This window comes from Cololabis saira, chromosome 5, assembly GCF_033807715.1.
Source record: "Cololabis saira isolate AMF1-May2022 chromosome 5, fColSai1.1, whole genome shotgun sequence".
NCBI classification, from domain to species: Eukaryota; Metazoa; Chordata; class Actinopteri; order Beloniformes; family Belonidae; genus Cololabis; species Cololabis saira.
The window spans coordinates 14,390,328-14,414,505 of record NC_084591.1 but is presented as its reverse complement, the minus strand read 5'-3'; the positions used below and the strand labels follow the sequence as shown (position 1 = coordinate 14,414,505).

Below are 24,178 nucleotides of genomic sequence, written 5' to 3'. Positions count from 1 at the left end.
TGTAAGCATTTCTTTGCTGTACTTATACTGTGAATATATCTAATTAAAGGCACTGATGGCAGCATTAAAAGTTGATGAACAGATGAACGATATTGCCTGCTGCTGTTTTTAGAAGTCCATTATGGAGCCTATCCAGTGGCTTCCTTGTGTGATTCTGATAGCCGCATCACTAGATTTGCCTCTGATCTACAACAGTTGATACTCATCAGTGTGTAGTCGCTGCATGGTATGCAAAGATAAGAGACTCCCCTCAGAAGTCGTCCGTATAATTCACAATTTCACTGCACTGTAACTAAAAGGCTGGAGTGGGGATTGTGATGCAACGTGGGCTTTTGTGTTTAAGATTAGGTGGATTAGCTCATTCCAGGGGCTGAATGAATGTGAGTGAAAAGACCAGTTGGACTGTTCCCATGGGCTCCTGGGAGTTTGGCTGTTTGGACTGCTTCAGGGAATATCGGTGTTGCAAAACAAAGTAACACAACTGGAAAAGCAGCAAAGATTCTTCTCACATTAGGATGAAATTGTTTTTGCGGTGCAGGAGCCTAACTAGCTCTACAGGTAAAGTACAGACATCAACAAACGGCAAAGTTCAATGATGTTCCAGGTACGTGAGGAAATATGATTTAAAAAAAGTTAATATGAAATAAATGTCCCTCTTCCTAATGGATATTACTCACCAGAAATAACATCCTGCTATGTCTGCTAACAACATTTTTTTCTAATCTATCTAATTTTTAATTGTGTTTTTTTTTTATTTGTGTTTCTGTATTTTTTTCTGCTCACAAGCTTAATTGTTATACACCTGCAGCCAATGTAATAGTTTGACATTAGTATAAGTTTTTTTTTTAATTAATCTCAAGAAAAACAGCATTTTATAGGATATTTATTATAAAATATTTGATTTCCTGTCTTACCACATACAGAGTAAGTTGATATATAACTGTTATGGAAAAAAATCTACTCAAATTACTATGTATGTATGTACACACACACACACACAACACTAACTCATGATGCTTAGATTATATTCAGATTTTTATTTAATTAAAAACATTTTTTTTCTAATTTTAGACACCAAACTTCTGAGTTCAGCAGATGCGTTCAGAATTGAAATAATTAACTTTGGGCTTTTCATGTTATGGTTGAGCTCCACTTCAGTGAATGATGATAACCTTGGGCCTGTTGTGTTTGTAGCCTAGTAACAGTTGTGCTGAGGATGTTACAAAAAAGATTGGCAGGTAACAAAGGTGAAATCTGTCAGTAGTTGTGTAGCAAGCAGTAATAAACGTGATTGGTTGTTTGTTGGTATGGTGAAGACTCGTCCTAACCGTGGAGCGCTCCGGAATGGCAAACACGATGAACCACCTTACCTCCCTAATTGCTCCACGGACAAAATGGTGTGTTTGTTCTCTCAGATGTAAGTCGCTTTGGATAAAAGCGTCTGCTAAATGACAGTAGTAGTAGTAAAAAGAAGTGTTAAAATCACTCTCCAGAAAACCTAACTGTGCAGTCACAGTGGTTTTGCTTTAACAATCGACGGCTGGAGATTCTGACGGACCGTTGTCGTACAATACACAACCAAGCACATTTCTTCTTGTCCCCCACACAAATAAGTCACATACTTTGAAACTATTTTGCCCCAATGTACAATATAATTCAAACTTTCGATGGAAGCAACACTCCTTCCGTGACACATGGGACCACAGTTCAGTTTGGCAATGTTTGACGTCATTACGCTTTCTTTATATACATTTGAGTGAACGGTACGAGTGACATCAAGGGGGGGTTGCCCAGTAATTCTTCAGTCTATAGACAGGATATACATGACATCACCCACAGGCTTTCTGAGGAGAGGTTTTGAAGCCTCTTTTTTCTTGTGCTGTGTGTCCAACATGACATAAATGGGGAGAACCAACGGCCCTGAGAAACTGACCTGAACATGCCCACTTCATGTCAAAGTTAGGCTACCAGTGGCCACGAACTCCCTCAGCTCATCCCCGCTGGATCTGCTGCCAGGAACGTTTGCTGGTTATGGATGTGAAATCTGGCTATGACGGAGACTAAAACTTCTTTTTTCTTAAACCAAAAGCCAACTAATGTGCATCATGTGAAGAAAAGCAAAAGGGAAAATAAAAAAAAAATGAAGACAGCAGTTTATTAGAAGTATATTTATTAATGCTGCAAAGTTGGATGTTTTAACATCGGGGTCAAAGGAGACAAACTAACTTTGGAGCCTGCCCCTAGTGGTCAGCCTAGGAATTGCATATTTGTTATTTTAATCAGGAAGTTAGGTGTCTTCTTGGACACAGACTTTCGTTTGTTTTCCGACCTGAGCTTTTGGAACAACTTGACCTCATTTGAGCTGGGATATGCTTTCATCTCTCCACCTCCCGATTATAAGTTGAATGTGGTGTCAGATTAATAAATCTATCCTGTTTTCTTCTTAAACTGTAACAGTGCAATAATTTTGTGCAATATTACACAACACTTTTTCTATCCATATAATTCTTCTTTTTTAAGGCACTGCACTTTTTACTTTTATTTTTGTTTTTACCTTTTATTTTTATTTTAATCTTTATTTAAAATTTAAAAAATATATATTTTTATCTTTATATGGGTGTTTGGCTTTTGGGGTGTTTGATTTGTAAATGACAGTGCTGTGTGTGTGAGATGGAGATGTCAATTTCCCCGAGGGAACCTCCCAAAGGGATTAATAAAGTCGTCTGAATCTAAATCTGAATCAGAATCTGAATTATTCAGCTGGTGTGCAACAGATCAAACTAACATTCCTGTTATTAGGTTGTGAGGAGTGAAAACCTTTGTTCGGGGACTAAGGAATATGTGTCCGTAGCAAAATGGCAACTGATGTTAACGTGCAGGAAACAGAGCTACGTAAAAATAAATAGCTATGATGAGTCTTTGATGAGACTAAAATATATCAACCGTCGTGCAAACTACTGACAAAAGATGCAAATAGAGAAGTTTATGGCCTAGAGAAAAAACTGGATTTGTGCTTAGATATTGTGTTAGCAGCAGAGGCCATGAACTCTCACCCCTTTTGTGTCTATTTAGAGTTGTTGTCAGTCGACTCGTACGGACTTATAATAAAAGCATGACCATTTATTATTTTATTACATTGCAGTTTTACAAAATAAGGAGGGGGCTTCAACGCAATATTGCAAAAAGGGTACAAAAAAAACAACTTAAGTCACTACGGAAGAGTATTAGGGCCATGCAGGAGAAAAAATATTTGAGAGGGGAAGATTTTTTTTATTGTGCACTTCGAGAAAAAAGTTGAAATGTCGAGATTAATGTTGAAATACTATTTCAAGAATAAAGTCAAAATTTCGTGAATAAAGTTAAAGCCTTTTTTCTCAACATTTCAACTTTATCCACGAAATTTTGACTTTTTTCTCGACATTTCGACTTTTTTCTCAAAATTGTACTTCAACATTAATCTCGACATTTTGACTTTTTTTTCAACATTTCGACTTTTTTCTCGAAATTGTACTTCAACATTAATCTCAACATTTCGATTTTTTTCTCAACATTTTGACTTTTTTCTCGACATTTCGACTTTTTTCTCGAAATTGTACTTCAACATTAATCTCGACATTTCGCTTTTTTCTCAACATTTCGATTTTTTTCTCAACATTTCGACTTTTTTCTCAACATTTCGACTTTTTTCTCGAAATTGTACTTCAACATTAATCTCGACATTTCGCTTTTTTCTCAACATTTCGACTTTTTTCTTGAAATTGTACTTCAACATTAATCTCGACATTTCGCTTTTTTCTCAACATTTCGACTTTTTTCTTGAAATTGTACTTCAACATTGATCTCGACATTTCGACTGCACAATGAAAAAAAAATCTTCCTCTAAAATATTTGTATTTTTCTCCTGCCTGGCCCATACTCTTCCGTAAGTAACCCTGTTTACACGGGCGAGTAAAGTATGTGATTACCTCATCGTGTAACAAGCATTTTGAGCAGATAAGACGCATTAATGTGGACGTCGGCGCTGCTTTTTATCTGCCTCTTAAAGGCACGTGTGTTGAGAGAGTTAAGCCCCGCCCCTGATGACGTCAGGGGGCGGAGTCAGGGGTCGGGTTCACGCAGAGTTGCTGTGTGTTGTTGTATGCGCGTCCCTGCGTGTGTGTCAGTGTGTGTGTGTGTGTGTGAGTGTGTGTGTGTGCGTCCCCGTCCGCGGATGGGTGAGGCGGAGAGCTGCGAGGACGAGCGGGATAGATGCGCTAAACATGGACTCGAGTTCAGGCAGGAGCCGGCAGCCGGTCCCGACTACACCGGAGTGAGGGCAGCCGCCCAGCCGCTCCCCGGCCCCGCAGCCCGGGCTGACTATGCCCGGCGTGGCCGTGGCCGTGCGAAGTTTGTTCGAAGTGGAGAAACAGCTCAGCAGCCGGATGGTGAGTCTCATGAGAGGCGGCTCTGTTGGACTCGGGGGTGAGATCAGCTCAGACACTGTAAAGGCTGATTAATTCCTCTGCGTTAAATCGACGCAGAGCCTTACGCGGCGACGCGCACCGTAGGGCGTAATGCCCTGCGTCGATTTAACGCAGGACCATAAATCAGCCCATAAGCAGCCGCGCTTTGTTGGGCTGCAGCAGCAGCTGCGCCGCGTTAAAGCTTCATATCTGCAGACAAAAGAGCTTTAAGTTAACCCGGTTGTGCACTTGGGCGGATATAATAGGAGTAAAAAAACAGCGTGCCGTCAACTGTTACAACTGTATGCAGGCTTGCCACCCGTCCCTTAAATACGGAATTGTTCCGTAATTAGGAATTAAAAGTTTCGTTCCTATTGAACCAATACAGACACATATTATGCTCTTATCTATTTATGTCATAATATACAGGTGACAGTCTGAGAATTTGAATATATTGCAAAACTTAATTTGTCCTTTTATTCAACTTAAGGTGAAAATATATTATTTCCCACTACATGCAAAGTGAGATATTTCAAGCCTTTATTTGTTATAATTGTGGTGATTATGGCTCACAGTTTATGAAAACCCCAAATAAAAAATCTAACAAAAATAGAATATATTATGAAATCAATAAACAATTCAATCATCAAAATTAAACAAATAAAGGCTTAACATATCTTGCTTTGCCTGTAATGCGACTATGTAATAAATATACATGTATTAGTTTCACCTTTTAAGTTGAATTATTGAAATAAATTAACTTTTACACCATATTCTTCACCTGTAGGCTATATTATACATCCTGGCTGATGTGGACATACATAGCATAGGAGGATATTTCAGTTGCTAGTACGGCTGTCTGTCTGTACAGTCATGCAAGTTCAACGCTATTAAAGCATTTGTTTTTTCATATAAAATAAATACATTTTTATGCATTTTAGAAGTTTTGGGGATGTCCCTTTTTTTGGTGCCTGCTCTGCTGAAATCGGGGTGTCCCTTATTTCTATTTCTGAAAGGTGGCAACCCTAACTGTATGCAACAGAAAAAAACAACCCGTACTGAAGTCATACTTGTATTTCTTATCTTGTATTTAAACAGTCAGATATAGTTCTCAAGTTCTGAAACAAACACCTTTTTTTTTTTTTTTTGGATTATGAAAAATGAAAATTCAGCTCTGCTCTCTTTTAGGCAGTTAGGGTTAGGGTTAGGGTTAAGTTTTATTTGTATAGAACAATTCAACACAAGGTTATTCAAAGTGCTTTACATCAACATTAAAAGCGGCAAAACACAATAAACTACTTCTACTTGCATTGCAATGTACTGTATGTATTGTTTTATATCTCGTAATTATATATATTTTCTACTTTTTTACTTTTTTCTTTTTTTACCCCTCCCCTGCATGTGTGTGTTAAATGTACTGCTGCTAACAAGTGAGTTTCCCCATTGAGGGAGATATAAAGGACTATCTTATCTTACACAGTAATGAAGGAAATAAAATAAGAAAAGAAGTAAAATAATAAAAAGCACAAGTTGTTAAAAAGTAAGGGCAGTACAGTACAGCAGGTAAGTATTTAATTTAGGAGTACGCTTGAGTAAACAGTAATGTTTTTAGGCCTGATTTAAAGGAGCTGACAGTTGGAGCAGACCTCAGGTCTACAGGAAGTTTGTTCCACCGGTGAGGAGCAGAATAACTGAACGCTGCCTCACCTTGCTTGGTTCTGGTTCTTGGGACAAACAACAAGTCAGATCCAGATGACCTAAGTGGGTTTCATCTTTCAATCATCATCTTTTTCTTGGTCTTTTTTGAACTGTTCTTGACCACCAAGGGTCATTGTGGTGCTGTTGTTGGTTTCCTGGTTGTTGATAGTCATCAAGTGTTTCTAACGTCACCAAATGTAGTCAAACTCAACAACAGTGAATAGTCCACACAGAAACTGGAAGACTTGAGTCATGTACTTACACAGGTGTGGTGGTGTTCTTTTTCACATGGGTGCTTCTGTTTATTTATTTGTTTTGTGGTCACACACTGACCTAGATTTCTAGGAGTAAAAACTGCATTCTTACCCACCCATGATGACATGTAATGGTGGTTCCCGGAAGCGTGTGTGGTACTGAAACTGAACGTAGTGAAATTACAATAAACTACCTTGTCAGTCTCCAAATTACAACTAACTACACAGATCCTTTAGCCTTTAGCCATCTTCTTCAATACGATCATTCTGGTTCCTCTGGATTTGACTTCCAGACGGCAGTACCGATCGATGCAGAAGAAATTGCATTGGTAAGGCCAACAACTATTCAGAGAATGGTGGTACAGGCAGGCGGATATCAAGGAAAGACACCGGACGAGAATGACAGTAGTCGTGTTTTCATCACCCCCAGTTTTACACAAAACCTAAATATGGCAGAGAAAAACCTGTAATGAAACACTTATAATAAAAAAAAGAAATGAAAAGAAACTTCTAAATATTTTAAAACATGTCAATAATCAAGTTTATCACAAAGGAGTTATAAAAACACTTGATGCACATTTGCAAATCTCCGGCCAGCAGCACTGGATGTGATGTAGTCGTTCAACTTAAAGTCATCAAAATCTAGTTTCCAGCTGTTTTTGGCCTCATTAATGCAACGTTGTTGTGCTATAACACTACTTAACCATTAGTTCTTACTGCATTAAATAAATAAGGGCTTAGCCTCTGAGTAATCCTTTGAATGATCATCCACTGCCTATTTCTTCTGCTGGTTATTTCTGCAACAGCGGTAGCAGCAGTAATAATTCATAATAAGATGTTTTGTCCATCTTCTTTAAAGTTGAGATCTTTTTCTTTCTTTGTCTTAAATAGAAGTCTCGTAGGACGGGATATGGAGATGCAGGGAGAGCACTGAGAGGGTTGTGCTCATAAAAAGAAAAACACTGGCCCCCTGCAGCGGCACCTTTGACACAAATTCAGGGTTTTGCTTTTGTTTTGTGAAACAGTGTAATGGAAATCCACCTTGTACTTGGTTTTCTATTACAAACGTGCTAATTTAAGATGTTATTACAAGTGTTGGAGGTTCCAGCAAGAGTCATCAAGTAGAAGCTGTCCCTTGGTGATTGGTTCGGTACATTCTGTACCGGACGAGTCAGCTGGGCTTCTTTTTTTCTTTTGGTCTTGAAGACATTTCACCTGGTATCCTGAAGGATTCATCAGTACCTCAAGAAAACTGATGCAACCTTCAGTTTAGAAGGTGAAATGTCTTCAAGAACTGGAGAAAAATGTCCTGTTTCAAGCCTTTTTTCTTTATTCTGGAGGATGTTTCACCTTCTGTTGTGGATATTTTTTGTCTGTTCCTAATGAAACCTGACAAAATGTTCAAGTCAGATAAAGCATTTTCAAGAAAAAGAGAACAAGCAGTCCAGTTTCCTTGTTTCGAGCTTAATTATGTTTCACATCTATAAACAGAAATAGCTTAGTAAGTAATAGTACCGTAGTAGTATTTTTTTTATTTCTGGAGCCCAGAAATCACGGAATCATCAGACATTTTTCCCTCTCACAGATCTTAAGAGTCTTTGATGAAACCCCCCCCTTTTTTTTTTTTTTTTTTTTAAACATTGATATTTGAATATGGAAACTCCCCTAACATCCCAGTCACCTAACAGGCTTCCAGCAAAGCACGTCAGCTGACTTGTCGCTGTGACAAATCAGCTCAGCTATGCGCCGAGAGCCGGTTCTCTCAGTTCCAGCGACACAGAAAAAGGAAAAACGTGGGATTCCTGTGCAACCGGAAACCAGATGCTTCAGATGTGAGCTCAGCCACCTTCAGCCTCGGGGGTGAAGTTGTGAGGCCTTTTGTCTAAAACTCCTCTGCTGCTTGTAAGAAATCACACTAAATCCTATGAATGACTGAAAACGTGAGTTTTCTTCTGCAGATAGTCGATCTGAGCTGCTACATAATCACTGAATCGGTGCAGTGGAGCGACACATCCGACTGTGTACCTGGATTATAACTACCGAGTGGTGCTTTTAGTCGTTCTGGGGGGCCACGAATTACATCTGGGGATTCAGGGTTTAGTTGTTGAAATTTTTGTCGGATGGGAGATTTGGAAATCCACGAGAGCCACGTACTTTAAACAATCTGGTTCTCTCACATTTAGGGGTGGGTATTGGGAAGGACCTCACGATACGATACGCATCACGGTACTTGAGCCACGATACGATACCCATTGCGATATCCCGATTATGCGATATCCCGATTATTATATTCTACATAGTTCACCGAAAAATTTAAAAATGCATTACACATCTTAAAATCCAAGTTGTATATATGTACATCAGATGATAGTGATGGATCTTAAAATCCGAGTTGCACGTTCATCAGATTATAGTGACAATTCATGGGACAAACTGAGTCAAAACAATGTTTTATTATAACTATACAAGCTAAAGTTACAACATATTTGTATATGTGTTTCATATTATTTACATCATATGAAATGAACATTAAATTTAGTATGAGGTTGCTTTAATTATGTGGCAAATGATAATAAACACAAGAAAGATGGGTACTAAAACCAAGGACAGGCACAGTGATCAGTCAGTATAGATATAAATCCATAAATAAATAAACCTCTGTCCATTATTTTTCATTTTTTAAGGACAGGCAATTGTGTTATATAAAAAATAAATTATAAAATGAAATAAAACGTGAAATAAAACCTGAGCTCAGTGCAGGGCCCTCCCAGGGTTGGTAGAGAGTGGCAATGCCCAGGACTGTCACTTAGGTAGGAGCACTGGGTGATAAAATGGGAAAAAAATCGGGGATAAAAAATATATTTAAAAAAAAAAAAATCGATATTCAAATTTTGAATATCGATATTGAATCGGCTGGAAAAGTATCGCGATATATTGCCATATCGATATTTTTGCCCACCCCTACTCACATTTATATCATCAGACAAAGAGTAAACATTTGTCTTTACATTCGTACAGGTTCTGTCGTCTGCTTTGTAAACTGAATGATTAAGTGGGTGGTTTTTTTAAGTTAGTATTTTATTTTTCTTACCTCTCACTCGCTCTCATTTATCTTTGGCTCTATTCTTTACATCTCATTTTTTTGGTTTGCATTAGTACTTTGAATGCACCTTTAATATGTACCATAATTGAATCCCATTCAATATTGAGAAAACAGACCCTGTGTGTTAATGGGTTATTGATTTAGTCCCGGAGCAGCTCGTCTGAGGGATAATAGTGAATACACTCAAGTGATTCATTCCCTTTATCTCTTGAGGTTTATTCATCCAGGAAACTAAAAACTGCTGTTTTCAGTGTTTTTTTTCTTTCCTTTTTGCTCTTCTTCACATGATGCACATGGGTTGGCTTCTGCTTTAAAAAAAGAAGTCAAAGTTTGCAGACATTGGATGCAAATTAGAGGAGGAGGAAGAAGAGTTGTTGGGTCAGCTTTTTGACTCCAATGAAAGATGCGCCCCATGCTGCTCTCACTCTTCCTTCAGATTTCCCCTCATCTCCCTTTTGCGAGCCCTGGCTGGGAGAGCGTCTGTATCCATGAGGATCAGCTGGAGGGAATACCAATAAGCGCAGCAGGTTTCTTCCCCTCTGTGGTTCTGTTCTCTGCTGAAGGGACGGTTTTGTTCCATCTCTACCAGTGTGCCAGCTCTGTTGCCTTGTGTGTTTATGTGGGGTGCCCAGCCGGGGCCAGTGACATAACGTTTAATAGATGCCACTGTATGAGACACACATAAAGGCTTTGTCATGCGCGTCAAGTACAGTCAGAACACTGCACACACCTTTTGGTTGTTGTTTTTTGCTTGACTTTGTGACCCCGGGACCAAACTCGGTGCTTTCTGGAGATTGTAACGGCGATTGTGGGTGCTTACAAACCATCACTTCCTTATCATAGGCACAATGTGTGCTTGTTATTATCAAAAAAATGCCTGTCATTCTCTTTACTTCCTCTTCAAAATGGGGGGAAATCCATTTTTTCACACAAGAAGCATTCAGTTTCAGTAAATTCTTCTTATTTTAACTGTTTTCTTTTTCTAGTCGTACTGCTTAGTATTAAGGAAACGGACTGTACTTCCACCCACTTATAAATAATTTGTAAGCTTTCACCCCAGTGTAGTTTGGGACTCGATGCTGAATCACTGCGCTGCCTGCAGGAGTCCTACGAGGTCTGTGCCTGCATGAAAAATGGAATCACTAACTAGATCATTGATCTTGAGGCACAGCGAGAGAGGCAGAGCACGGCGTAGTGCAAGATAAGCAGCATCTGCAGGCTTTACTTGCTCCTGTAAGTCGCCCCCCAAATGCAGCTCGGATGTGGCTGGTTGTTTGTTTCATGCATAACAACAGAGCTTCACTGTTGGGCTAAGATCAAGGCTAATCCACGTTGATCTTTATGTTACGTAGTTTAGAGAGGATGTTAAATGGGTCGTGGCGTCGGACAGATTTTTGTATGCTATGTAGGACATTGAGGGCGACAAGGGGCCAAAGCATAATAACAATAATAATAATTTAAGCTGCAAGCAGCGATGAACGGGCCCTCGCACTCATGGCCACCAAACAGGGTTCCCCCCACATTCCTAGGTCAATAATACTATACAAAGTGCCTTTGCTGTTCACATAAAACTCAACTTATCATCATAAGCATATCAGAAATTACACCATCCATGAGTCTTTATGTCAAACCATTCAAAAGTTATGGCAGAAAGTAGGAACTATCAAATATAGACCAACCAGATAATGGGGGGGCTTGCTTTTTGGTGTCTATCGTCGCCATGGTAACGCTTTTGACTGAGAAAAGTAATGCGCATCGTCGCAGGATCTAGACGCACATTTTGATGTATAACACACCTGGGTGCACTTTACAGGTCGGGCCGCATTAACGGCCGAAGAAATGGCATAAATTGCGCCAAAATTACACGATTAATTCAAAATGGCCGACTTCCTGTTGGGTTTCGGCCATGGCGCCAAGAGACTTTTCTTTAAGTTGCGACATGATACAGGTGTGTACCGATTTTTGTGCATGTACGTCAAACCGTATTGTGGGGGTTGAGGCACAAAGTTTTCTAGGGGGCGCTGTTGAGCCATTAGGCCACGCCCATTAATGCAAACCATGAAATATCAAATTTTTCGCCAGGCCTGGCTTGTGTGCAAAATTTGGTGACTTTTGGGGCACGTTTAGGGGGGGAAAAGGCCTTCATTTGGTCGGAAAAAAACGAGGATAACAAAAAAAACAAACGCGAAAAACTCCTACAGATACAATAGGGCCTTCGCACTGTCAGTGCTCGGGCCCTAATAATGACCTTTCTTAACAAAGTTACAAAGTGCTTCCCAAGAACAATAAAATACATCAACATAGAAATACAGTGCATAGTGGATAAGAACATAAGACAGCAATAACCTAGTCTAAAATTAATAGACCTGATCTCAGCAGGTAAAGAGTTCCAAGGTTTGGGGGCCCGGATTGCAAAAGCTCCATCACCTTTGGTCACAAGCCGGGCCCTGGGAATGATCAGAACTACTGGCTGATCTGAGTGAGGCCCTGGCAGGTAGGGGGTTAAAAGTTCTTTAAAATAGCTAGGGGCATGGTTATTTAGGGCCTTGAAAGTCAGCAATAGAATTTTAAAATCAATGCGATATTGAACAGGAACCCAGTGACGGGACGACAGAATTGGAGTGATATGTTCACATTTTCTTGAGGCAGTGATCAGACGAGCAGCAGCGTTTTGTACCAACTGAAGGCGGCCGGGGTGATGATTGAGAAATACCGGTGTAAAGGGCGTTACAATAATCCAGGCGAGACAGAATAAAAGCGTGGACAACTTTGTGGAGATTATCAGGAGGTAAAAAAGATTTGATTTTGGAAATCAACTTCAGCTGGTAAAAACACGACTGGACAACTTTCCTAATTTGTTCATTAAAACAAAGGCCAGAGTCAAATAAAATGCAGTGACAAACTCTATATTAAAAACAAAGGCACCTCACGCCTAAATATATTTGCAGCCTTTACATGCAGGAGTTTGCCCTGTTTTGCAGGAATACCACAAGATCTGGGTGGCACTTCCATCTCATCACACACTAACCTGGTTTCTGTGACCCCTCAGGTAAAGCTGTTCACATAACGGCTAGACTTTAGCCTTAACTGCCCCCCTCTGGTCCATTACTGGCCACGCTCCTTTAGTAATGGTCATATTTGATGCACTCTACTGCCTCTATAACGCCAGAGAATGGCTGCATAAGTGTAACTGGGACATTTCCATCAGTATGAGGCTACTTCAGTTTAGACATCATAATTGCATTGATGGTTTTTCAGAGAGCGGGAGTCTGCAGCACCAGCAGTGCTGGAAAGGCGTTCATGAAGTTGAAATGGTAAAATTTCATCAGAAAATTGGCAGATGTTGCTGAAATACAGTGTAAAAACAGGTTCCACTTATGTGAGTTGATCTTGTGTGTCGGGCCCCAAACTGCCAAAGTCCATTTCATTTTTTTTTTTCGGACCGCAATGTTCACTCCCCGCTGCTCCAGCTGTGCAGGAAAAAATAAAAAAAAAACTATCAGCGAGGCTCTCTCCGCTGCAGGTGCTGTGTAACCACGCTGGTGGAATTGACGCTCCTGATTCTCTCCTCTCCAGTTACGATTCTGCAGGCCAGTGAATCATCGATGGTTGGCATGTGGCCATGTGAGCCGTTTCACTCTTTTCTCACATCTGTGCTCTCACAGATGCTTGAAGCAGTGAACTTGCATGCTTTCGGACTCAGCTTAGTTCCAGTGCTGCAGAAACAGACTTTTAAGTCTAAGCTGTCTGCTTGAACAGGCACTTCTTTGTGTTTGTCATTTAAAAATGAAAAAAAGATATCAGTAGTGTTGGATAACTCCACTTCCTTTTAAAGGAGCAGGGTATTGGGCTTCTCTTTCTTCTGTATGACAAACAGGTTTGACTAAAGGGCAGCTCACTGTACGGCATGAGCGTGTTGTTTAGAAAGGAGCTGCAGCTTGCACTGTGGACGGAGCTGGACTGTGATTGGACACGGGGCTCCTCAGGCTATACGTCAGGCCAGTGAATCCATATGCAGCAGCTGGGTCCTGGGCCGAGCAGAGGTAGGACATGACAAAGTCTGCTTTTTTTCTCTGCACTGAAAGACTTCTGTGTTCAAGAAGGACAGATGCCAGAAAGGGTGGGATCAGGACAAAGGCTGAAATGCCTCAGTGCTTGTAGAAATTAGCATGACATTCTCTACTTACACACTAAAGGGAGGGAAAAAAAAGTATATACAGTCTCTGTACACCATAATTATAGAAAACAAAGACACAATCATACTGGTGGATTACTGTTAGCTACATTACTGCTCTAAGATGAATGCTAGTGGTCTTGAGGAGATAGGATGTTAAAGATAAAAAATGGCGTGGCATGAATTTATTTTAGCCTTTGGAGGAGTGATGAAACAGAAAAAGTCATGACCGGGGATCCAAGCAGCGAAACTGGAGGAGCCAAGTTTCTTCTTCATCTTCCGAAGGCAATAAAGCGCGCAGACTTGTGTAAAGCACTTGAAAGTGAAGCTAGTGAGTAAAAGCGCCTTTTAGAACATTACTTCAGTAAAAGTATTAAAGCATCTGACGTTCACTGAATTTATGAATTAAAAGTAATTTGCTGGTATTAAATGTAGTTAAGAATTAGACGTAAAAGTAGAAATAAAAAACAAAACAAACAAGTTAGTGGTTATAATTAGGGCTGGGGATCGATTCAAATGTCAAGATTTGATTCGATATTGATTTGGGTTAGTGTTATTAAAACTGTTTTTTGAGCTGTTGCATGAATTATATGACTGTAGTTATGCAACATATTACTACTAGTATTATATTGAGATTCAACAGCAAGTATTGGCAGCTAATGATGCTGTAAGGGCCAATCAGCTCCCAGAATGCTGATAGAACTGCTTTCAGAAACATCATGTGGGTCAGAATTACCAAACAGATCCAGGGAGGAAACAGACGTATGAAATCGGTTTTATTTTTTCCCACATTCCGTTTTTATTTGTTCCATTTTCGGTCTATTTTGGTTTTTAATTTTTGAGCATTTGGTTTTTATCATTTTTTGCAAATGTTACCCCAAGACAGTATATAAAGTAATGAAATATAGACAATTTATGCAATTATAACTGAACACTTTAATGTTTTCATACCTTTAAACATATTTAAAGGCAAAAACATGGCACCAGTTATTCTCGTGTCCAACAAAACATTCCTTTTTTGGCGATAAACGCAAAACAACCAAAAGTTGTAATGTAATGATGAAAAAAAAAAAATACATAAATAAAAAAAAATAACAACCCCAAAAATAAAAATAAAATTAATCGATCTTAATACGTATGAATCAATTTTTAGGAATTAATATGAGAATTGATTTAGAATTGGGACATTTTTTCAACACAGGCCTAGTAGTTATAATGTTAGTTAGCAACAAGAAAGAACACTTGTGTTTTAACTTTTATTTATCCTACCTAGATGTGTTGTTTGAGTTTGGACGGAAACTTTCTGAGTGTCGTTTTTAAATCTGCTGTGTTCTTAATCAAATATTCTGACTACTTTGAGTCCATGAGTGCTCTCTACAGAGGGGGACGCTGAAAGAAAGTACTTGCTTAGTTTTATAGTCATAGGAGGCACCTCATCCAGAAAAAGGAGGATAACATGTCTAACTGATATGGTTATGTTGATCCCTGAGATCACAACCGTTGTCGCCACTGTGGTCTTGAGTAGTGAGCGAGTGGACCGTGGCAGTGGGAGCTTCATCGATGGAATCAGTGACTATTACATGCAGGACACCCCTTATCTTTAGTTTTGGCGCTTAAGTAACGAATGGACGTTGCATTGACTTGTGCAATTTCGAATGTGGCTGAAATCACCCGTAGAAGGGTCGGGACCATTGGTGGTATATTTTTATGCTGATTGGACAACAACGCATAAAAGGGGAACTCAAACTGTCGAGTCAGCCATGACGACTTCACTGAAAGCGTCTCCTTGTGGGGATGAACGAACTGCCTGCGATTTGCCGAGAGTTCATTCTCAGTTTCTTTCTGCCATGGTTACTTCTCAAGTCCGTGGTTTCTGAAATCCATTTCCATCCACATCGCCCCAAGTCTTCATGCAAATGCTGCCAGAACGCAGACAGACATTGGATGCGACATGTTTTGAAGGGCGCTGGAAACATTGGTTGAGGTGTGAGCGACAAACCAGCACCAAGTTGACAGCTTGACTGCGAGTTCAGAGTGTCCCCGGCTCATAAATGGACTTCACATATCAATAGTTAGATAAAATTGAGGTCCAACTGCATTAAGAGAGGAATCGTTCTGCTGAGTATGTCCTGGGTCTTCTGAATGTGTCACCAGTGTGGATCCTGTCGTTTATCAGCGCATTAGGGGTCAGCTCGTGTCACATGACAGTCATGTGTTAAGGAGCATGGATATGTGGTAAATTCCGGATGCATTAGTCAAATATGAAGGTACTTAGCGTGCTATATGTGACCATTACATAGTCATGATGAAAAACTAAGCAGGATGGAGCCTTAAGTCTGCGTCAGTTGGCTGGGATCTGTTTATTTGCTTGAATAGGAGTGTTGCATTTGTTAAGGATTAGCATGGCTTTGTGCCGCCCGTAGCGCTTGTTGTACATTTTGCGCGAGGCATTATCAGCTTCCCTGTTATGACATTAGTGTTGATTAAAGTTACAAATATTCCTGGAACGTTTTTTTCTTTTCTTTCAGAAATCCAATTGAATTTCTCTTTCGGTTCTGTTCTTTATGAATCTTTTTTTGGTTTCCTGCCATAATTAAACTTTCTTGCTAAACCCTTATGTGTTCAGCTTCGTGTCCTCAAATCTGCTGCAGAGAACTTGCACTTCTGCGTTGAATTTAACTCTGTAGTCAAAAAAAGTGACCGCATTGTTGAGCCTTGCTCAGAGAGAGAGAGAGAGAGACAGGAAAAAAAGGTAATACACTGTAAAAGTAGGGAACGGTGTCTGCTAAAAGGATTTTCTGAGGCTTGCTGTATTGTTTGGCGTCGTCACTGGCCTACATAAGATGCACAAGCTCCACTTCTTTCACACATAATTCATAGATGTAATCTGAATGTTGTCATCTGTGTCATCTGTGTTTTATGCTGTGAACAAAAAGGATTAGTGGCTGGCTCTTAGAAAAGAGCAGATGTGCCAAATAAGAGTATTACAGACACACCCAGATGGCCTCATGGTGTCGATAAGCTGAACAATGTGCAAGCCAGAACTCACTGTGGGACGTATTTTATTTGCTTTATTTCTTAGTTTAATCCTGTCTTGTTGTTTTTAAGTATTATAACATCATCTGATCAAAGTGGATGTGCATATTTGACAGATGCAACTTCAGATGAACAGAAAACTATAGCCCTTTTCACAATACCATTATTCAGCGAGAGTGAAGCAGAAAAAGAAAAGAAAGAAATCATGTGGGCAATACTAAGTACACCCTTTCTGATTCAATGGGATTCGAAAGGGTAAGTTGCGGGCAGGTAATCATCTTCCCCTGATGAACTGACCTGATAAAATCAGTAGTTTTGCTGGTCTAAAGCATTTAAGTATGTGTGAACACAATACCAAGAAGGAAAGACGTAAGCAATGGTCTTAGATGTGCAGCAACAGTTGTTTTTAGAGAATGTTTGAAGTGTTATGAAAATATTTTACAAAAATATAGAGGTCAATGATCTACTTTGATAAAAGTAATTCATAAGTATCATCCAGGACAGGAGCCAATCTCCCACGACTCCACGTTTCAGCAAACCTACCCCGAGGTCAGACTGAGCAGTGCTCAGAGAAATGCTACCCTGAGCGCTATTTTTTGGACCTTACAAACTTCACTCCGCGTGTTAAATATTAAAGATGATGGCCCATGTTAGCACAAAGTTTAAAAAAGGTCATCTGATGGAACCATGAGGCCTCTTGAACGATGTCCCATGGACAGTTGGAAATCAATTAATCACACACATTAATCACACAATCAGTATTAGAAATTAATTTTGAGTTAAGCTCCAATTCGTATTTATTAAATGACACTGGATCTTCAGTTAGACTGGAAAAAAAGCAGGATATTAATTATGATCACATACTTTGCTAAGAAATGCATACTTTTACTTTGGAAAGATGATTCCCCTCCAACTTTCAAGTTTTTTTTGGATCAAATTTCAGTTTTTTTACCATTGGAAAAATTTACTTTGGAAAAATACAATCGTGGTCATATATTTTTCAAGAATTTTGGTTTCCATTATTTTCAAAACTGGAGAATTTTTCCAAAGGGGACCAATGAGTATCTTTATTTTCGAACTTGTGCCTTATATGTATGTTTGTATGTATGTATGGATATATATATATACAGTAGTTTGATATCGCTGTTGCTGCCATTATATATTTTTTTTATTTATTTATTTTTTTAAATATTTATTTAATTTTGTTCTCCCTTAATGTATGTTTTTTTTGATTGTTGTTTTGTTGTTTTTTTTTGTTTTTTTTTTCCCTAGGGTAATTATGGAGAGGGTAGGAATGTGGGTAGAATATAAGTTGTGAATGTGAAAATGTGAATTGTGAAAATTATTGTGAAATAAAAAGATATATAAAAAAAAAAAGAAAGGTCATCTGATGGAAACATGAGGCCTCTTGAACGATGTCCCATGGACAGATGAGACCAAGTTGGAGTTGTTTGACCTCAACGCTCAGCACTGCTGGAGAAAACCAAATGGCATTTCAGTAGGAATGCCTCATACTGCAGAGAGCGGTGATGATTTGGGGCTTTTTGCAGTTGGACCACCAGAAAACCTTAAAGTCATGGAGTCAACCATGAGCTCCTCTGTATACCAGCGTCTTCTCGGGGAAAACATTCGAACATCTGTCCAACAGCTAAATCTTGCTCCAAATTGGCCGTGCAACAGAAGAATAACCTGAACTAGGGCTGGGCGATATGGACCAAAAGTCATATCTCGATATTTTCTAGCTGAATGGCGATACTCGATATATATCGATATTTTTTCTGTGCCATAATTGGGGTTTCCCCCAAAGCATTATAGCATAGCATCTCTGTTAGCTTCATTTTTTTCTGAGGCAAACCCTTAAAAAACAGTCAGTTTTAATACAAAGCCTCGTGCCAAATGTCACACAGGTACCTTTATTAACAGAGGTCTGCACAATATCAAAATGTATAAAACAAATGAAATAAAAATAAACTGCCTGCATATATAGAATAAAAATGCTTCTTGAATAAAATAAAACAAATATCCCTTTCCTGATAACAATTAAATTAAAATACACTGTGCAATTAATACAATGTAGAAAGTAACAGGCAGACTTTTCCACTGAGGTTGACAGTTGTGCAAATCTCAAATAAAACTCAAGTCTTTTCAATTCAAGTCAATTTGTCACAAAATAAGCTATATCAAAATCATAAAAAAAAAAAAAAAATAAATATATATATATTTTTAAATCGATATAAACGATATTGTCTCGTACCATATCGCGTTTGAAAATATATCGATATATATTAAAATCTCGATATATCGCCCAGCCCTAACCTGAAGCACACCACCAAATATACACCAGGGTGCCTTTTAAAAACTGAAATAATCAATATCATAAAAAAGCCCAGCCCAACTAAAAAGCTGTAGCAATATATTAAAAGAGATGCATGTCGAAATTGTCCAAAAACCTCCACGAAGTAAAAGTGTTGTAAAGAATGGGCATGAATTCATCCTCAGTGATGTGAGAGACTGATGAAGTCATGCAGGAAATGACTACATCAGTCATTGTTGTTTAAAAATGGATCTAAAACCTGTAGTCATGGGGATGCTTACTATTGCCCATGTTTTCTTTTGAAACTTCTCATTGATTGTTCTGAGGTTGTATTTGCTTAATACGAAGACCCACCATTTTTATTGTTTTTACACAAACGAAAGTAAAAAAAAACAACTATTCTTTTAATCCTAACTTTAGCACATGACTCTGCATTTGTATTTTCACTGTGGTAACTATTCTTTTCACAATCTTACAGGACCGGAGCAGCGAGGGTGGTTCTCTCCACCTCTCTGCGTCGATGCGTCGCGGCTCTTCGGATAACAATCTGGATCTGGACCTCTCTGATGCAAGTCCCCGCCCTGCTCTTGGCTCGGAGGTCCAGCGCAGTCGTTCCTGCTTGGACAACCTCCAGCAGAAGATCCTGAAGGTCACGGAGCAGCTGAAGATAGAGCAGACGGCCCGCGACGAGAACGTGGCCGAGTACCTGAAGCTGGTGAACAGCGCGGACAAGCAGCAGGTGGGGCGCATCAAGCAGGTGTTTGAGAAGAAGAACCAGAAGTCGGCTCACAACATCGCCCAAATGCAGAAGAAGCTGGAGCAGTACCACCGCAAGATGAGGGACAATGAAGTCTATCAAAGCCCATTCGCTTCCTCGTCCAAAGCGAAGCGCAGCACCATTCCCAGGGAGTCGCCCCGGGAGCTGCTGAGGGACATGACCGGCAGCGGCCGACACCCGACCATGGACAAGATCAAAACCATCGGGCCGGGGGTTTCCCTCTCCCCTCCGTTCTTCTTCAGCAAGCCCCGAGAGTTCGCCAACCTCATCAGGAACAAGTTTGGCAGCGCGGACAACATCGCCCATCTCAAAAGCACGCTGGACACTTCGCCCCCGCTGCCCACCAGCGGAGCGGGGAAAGGCCTGAGCAGCAGCACCTCGTTGGTGGGCAAGCCCAAGTACCCCAGCGATGACGAGTGCTCCTCGGGCAGCGCCTCGATCTCAGCAGACAGCAACGGGAACCCGGCGGCGGGAGGGGTGTCGTCAGGCCAGGGGCAACAGCCGGGGGCAGATGGCCCAAGCAGATTGGACCTCTGCTTGGACGAGGTGAGGGAGATCAAAGACGCCCAGAGCCAACTGCAGGAAGATATCGAGGAGATAAAGTCCCAGTTCAAGAGAGAGTATGCTCTTATCAGCCAAACACTACAGGAGGAGAGATACAGGTAGGTTGATATTACATTATTGTCCTGGAATAATGCACTACCAGGCCCTCTCTCTAACACAAGATCTATTATTATGTTGATATTGAACTGAAAATGTAAGGAAGCCTAGCAGAGAAAAGTTATAGGTATTTATTCAGTTGTACATATAATTCACTGCGTTTACATGCAGTCAGTAACCCTTTTAAAACCGGAAGATTGGCAATAACCCGGTTTTGCACGGCCTTGTAAACACCAATAACCCCTTTTTGAATAACCAGAGTTTTTAAAAACTCCTCTTAAAACCTGAATATTCGGTCATGTAAACCAAACGGGATATGCCGATCAAAAGGAAACATGAATTTGTTTTCTGCGCATGCTCTTTTCGCAAGGAATCTTGGTCTTTTGAGTCCAGGACGTACTTCTAAACATGGAGAAACGCAAGACCACGTCACACTTTTGGAGTGAGGAGGAGGCTAATCATTTTATAAATGTAATGAAGGACATGAACATTTTGGCATTTGTAGACGGTAGAAAGTACCGGGATAGCGAGATTTACAAGAAGGTGAGCGAAAAGTTGCGCAAAGCAGCATTTGTTTTGAATTTGGATACAGGAAGAAGAAATTACGGTAATTGCATCATGACATTCTCCGTGCGTTGCTGGTTTGATCCAGATATCCCGAATAATTGATTACCATGTATACAGGGATAACCCTGTTTGCTCACGCATGTAAACGGAATATTCCGAATGTTTCAGTAACCGGAATATTAGCAATAACCCGAAATTTGACTGCATGTAAACGTAGTCAATATCTGTTGTAGCACTTAACGGACTGTAAAGATACATAAATAAATCTCTCTCCGTGCTGGTTTGCAGGTACGAGCGTTTGGAAGATCAACTGAACGACCTGACAGAACTTCATCAGCACGAGATGGTGGATCTGAAGCAGGAGCTGGCGAGCGTAGAGGAGAGGGTGGCCTATCAGGCTCACGAGAGGGCCAGAGACATACAGGTTAGTAAGTGAATTATCCGGCTGGAATGCCTCACATGTGAAGAGTATCTGTTTCTGGAAATGGACAGCGATGACTGTGCACCATTGAGATGGAGACAATGCCGGCGCTTCACGAACTGCTCATTCTGATCTTTATGCCAGCAGTGTGTCTTAAAGAAATCTGGGCAGAAGCATTTTGGCTGGATTGGGGGGTATTTGTGGGTATTTCAGTTGATTTTATATTTACTTATTTGCTGCAGTACCATACTATGCTAACTCTCTCTGTGATGCTGTTTTTAGACCCAGACATTTTGCCATTTAATTTTATTCAATTTCTAATGTTTCCCCTGGTGTGTTTTTTAATCCCATATTTTTTTTTGTACATGTAAAAAAAACAACACTTCATGAGAAGTTTAAGAAAACAAAACAACAAAACAAAGAATTTCATCCTTTAAAACTTGCTATCTGGATTTACATGTGCCAAAAAAGGAGTAGGAAGAAGTGTAAACTTATTTAGTCCTACCCCCATTCACTAATCATTTAACCTGTATTTATAAATATTCACACACTGTACTCACACTGATAAATAACAGTATTATTATTATTATTATTATTATTATTATTATTATCATTATTATTATCATTATTATTATATACTGTAATTATACTCACACACATACTTATACATGCATACATACATACATACACATAGTTGAATATTTCTATATATACATATATATATTCTATATATTATATTCTATATACATGCCCGTCTGCTTTATATCTATGTATATACAGTATATCTACTTACACACATAATCACACCACACACACACATACATACATTATATATATATATATATATATATATATATATATATATATATATATATATATATATATATATATATATATATATATACCTACCTACCTACCTACCTACCTACCTACCTATCTATCTATCTATACACCTATACACCTATCTATACATGGTTGCTTCAAATATTTTTCCCACATAAAGTTAAAAATCAGCATATTCAACAAATGTATAAATATTTGTAATGCATGCACTGTTAAATATTTTATAAATCATCTGTTTTTTCCAGTTAGTGTTCAAATAGGCATTTTAGAAAGTGTATAGCTGTTTGGAAAGCAAAGTTTTACTTTGAACTGTTTAAATCTGCAGTGCATAAGCTTCTGTGTCTGAGAAAAACATTGACACATGGTATAACAAGCTTGTTTAGCAAGTTATTTGTTCTCGCTGATGCGTGCGATGAGTCTCGTCTGCATACAATGATCGTCTTTCATCAGACACCTGAGACAAAGGAGTGTTCAAAAGATCTTTTTATCCTTTTATGATCAAAACTCTTAGTTGTCTTCATGTTTCTAAGCTGATATATAATTCACCGTTATACTATTGAGGATTAGTAGGTGAGTAAAATGCTCTTTAACAACTTGGGAATAAGATTGTGAACCATAAAGATCTCTGCTTGTGTATCTCAGGAAGCCCTGGAGTCGTGTCAGACCCGCGTGTCCAAGCTGGAGCTCCAGCAGCAGCAGCAGCAGCAGACGGTCCAGCTGGAGGGCCCCGACGCCCGGGTCCTGCTGGGGAAGAGCATTAACATCATGCTGGCCATCATTACTGTTATTCTGGTGTGCGTCTCCACCGCCGCCAAGTTTGCCGCTCCGCTGATGAGGAGTCGCTATCACGTGGTTGCCACCGTCCTGGGGGTGTGTTTCCTGACCGTATTCTGGAAGAGCTGGGACCGTTTACAGTATACCATAGACAGGTTGCTGGTGCCGGCTTGATGGAGGAAATACCAATGACGCGAAAGCCGTCAGACGTGTCTGAACATTTGTCTGGGAGGATTGACTGAACATTCCTCACTGGACACGATCACTATGCATTTATAGAGGTCAATGTTTTTAAATGCAAACTGAAAGTGAAGTTTCAGTGTCTTTGTTTGTTTAGAATTTGACTACGTCTAACTTACAGTTTCATATAAACCTAAAATAAAGATTAATGTAAGAGTTAATTTTGCTACTTATATAGTTACTGCTCTGAAATAAACAGGAAAGGAATGCCGACTTAAACGAAAGTGCTTTGACTGGGGAAAAAAAAAAGGTCTCACCCTTTTTTCTAAAATAATTTCTCTTTTAAGCTATTTCAGCAGCCAAACTTCAACATATTTCAAACTTAAAGTATACTCATGCATGGAATCGAGGCCCCGCAAAGATATGAAATATTCACATGGACCTTAAAGCAATAGTTTGGTCAAATCTTTCTTGGCTCTGTTGATGACGAGCTAATGTCTCTGTAAACTATAAGTTAGTGATGGCGAACATGTAGCTTAGGTTAGCTTTGGGTAAAGTTTTTCTACATCATTTAAGAGGTTTTTCGTGCTAGTAGGTGATTTTGTCGCCTTCTGACACAGTTGGGCCAACGGCTCAAGATTGGAGGCTAGAGCTAGCCCTGTTAGCTTGGATGTTAACAGCTAGGCTGCTAAACAGAACCATAGACATATATACGTAGACGCCCCATCGAGTGGTTTTGCCCGCTGCTGCGATACGTCAACGTCGCCGCCATATTGGATGTGGCAAGACTGCACTGTAAACTAATACAAGTGAATTGACTTATTTTCATAAAGCGCCTTTCTACAAAGAAATGTACGTTTTACGCTCATTTATTCATTCACACATGCACTAATATACTTGGGAAACAGTTAGGCACCAAATATAATATCATTTC

General features: G+C 39.6%; 1 protein-coding gene across 2 annotated transcripts; it reads left to right on the top strand.

Moving 5' to 3' along the window:
• The first annotated feature begins 326 nt into the window (after positions 1 to 326).
• LOC133444610 (transmembrane and coiled-coil domain protein 3-like) lies at positions 327 to 23,751 on the top strand. Of its 2 annotated transcripts, none has more exons than XM_061722470.1 (4): positions 327 to 604; positions 19,500 to 20,461; positions 21,315 to 21,450; positions 22,933 to 23,751. In XM_061722470.1, exons 1-4 carry the CDS (start codon positions 593 to 595, stop codon positions 23,236 to 23,238), a joined length of 1,416 nt encoding a protein of 471 aa, XP_061578454.1. In that variant the 5' UTR covers positions 327 to 592; the 3' UTR covers positions 23,239 to 23,751. The 2 variants fall into 2 exon arrangements, with proteins under 2 accessions (XP_061578454.1, XP_061578452.1); XM_061722468.1 differs by lacking the exon at positions 327 to 604 and adding an exon at positions 4,177 to 4,424.
• Positions 23,752 to 24,178: the final 427 nt, after the last annotated feature.

Excerpts from the sequence above, each read along its gene's own strand:
- LOC133444610 (XM_061722468.1), top strand. The coding sequence starts at position 4,359 with ATGCCCGGCGTGGCCGTGGCCGTGCGAAGTTTGTTCGAAGTGGAGAAA. Across the intron at positions 20,462-21,314 it reads CTACAGGAGGAGAGATACAG|GTACGAGCGTTTGGAAGATC; the intron begins GTAGGTTGATAT and ends GCTGGTTTGCAG. Across the intron at positions 21,451-22,932 it reads AGAGGGCCAGAGACATACAG|GAAGCCCTGGAGTCGTGTCA; the intron begins GTTAGTAAGTGA and ends TGTGTATCTCAG.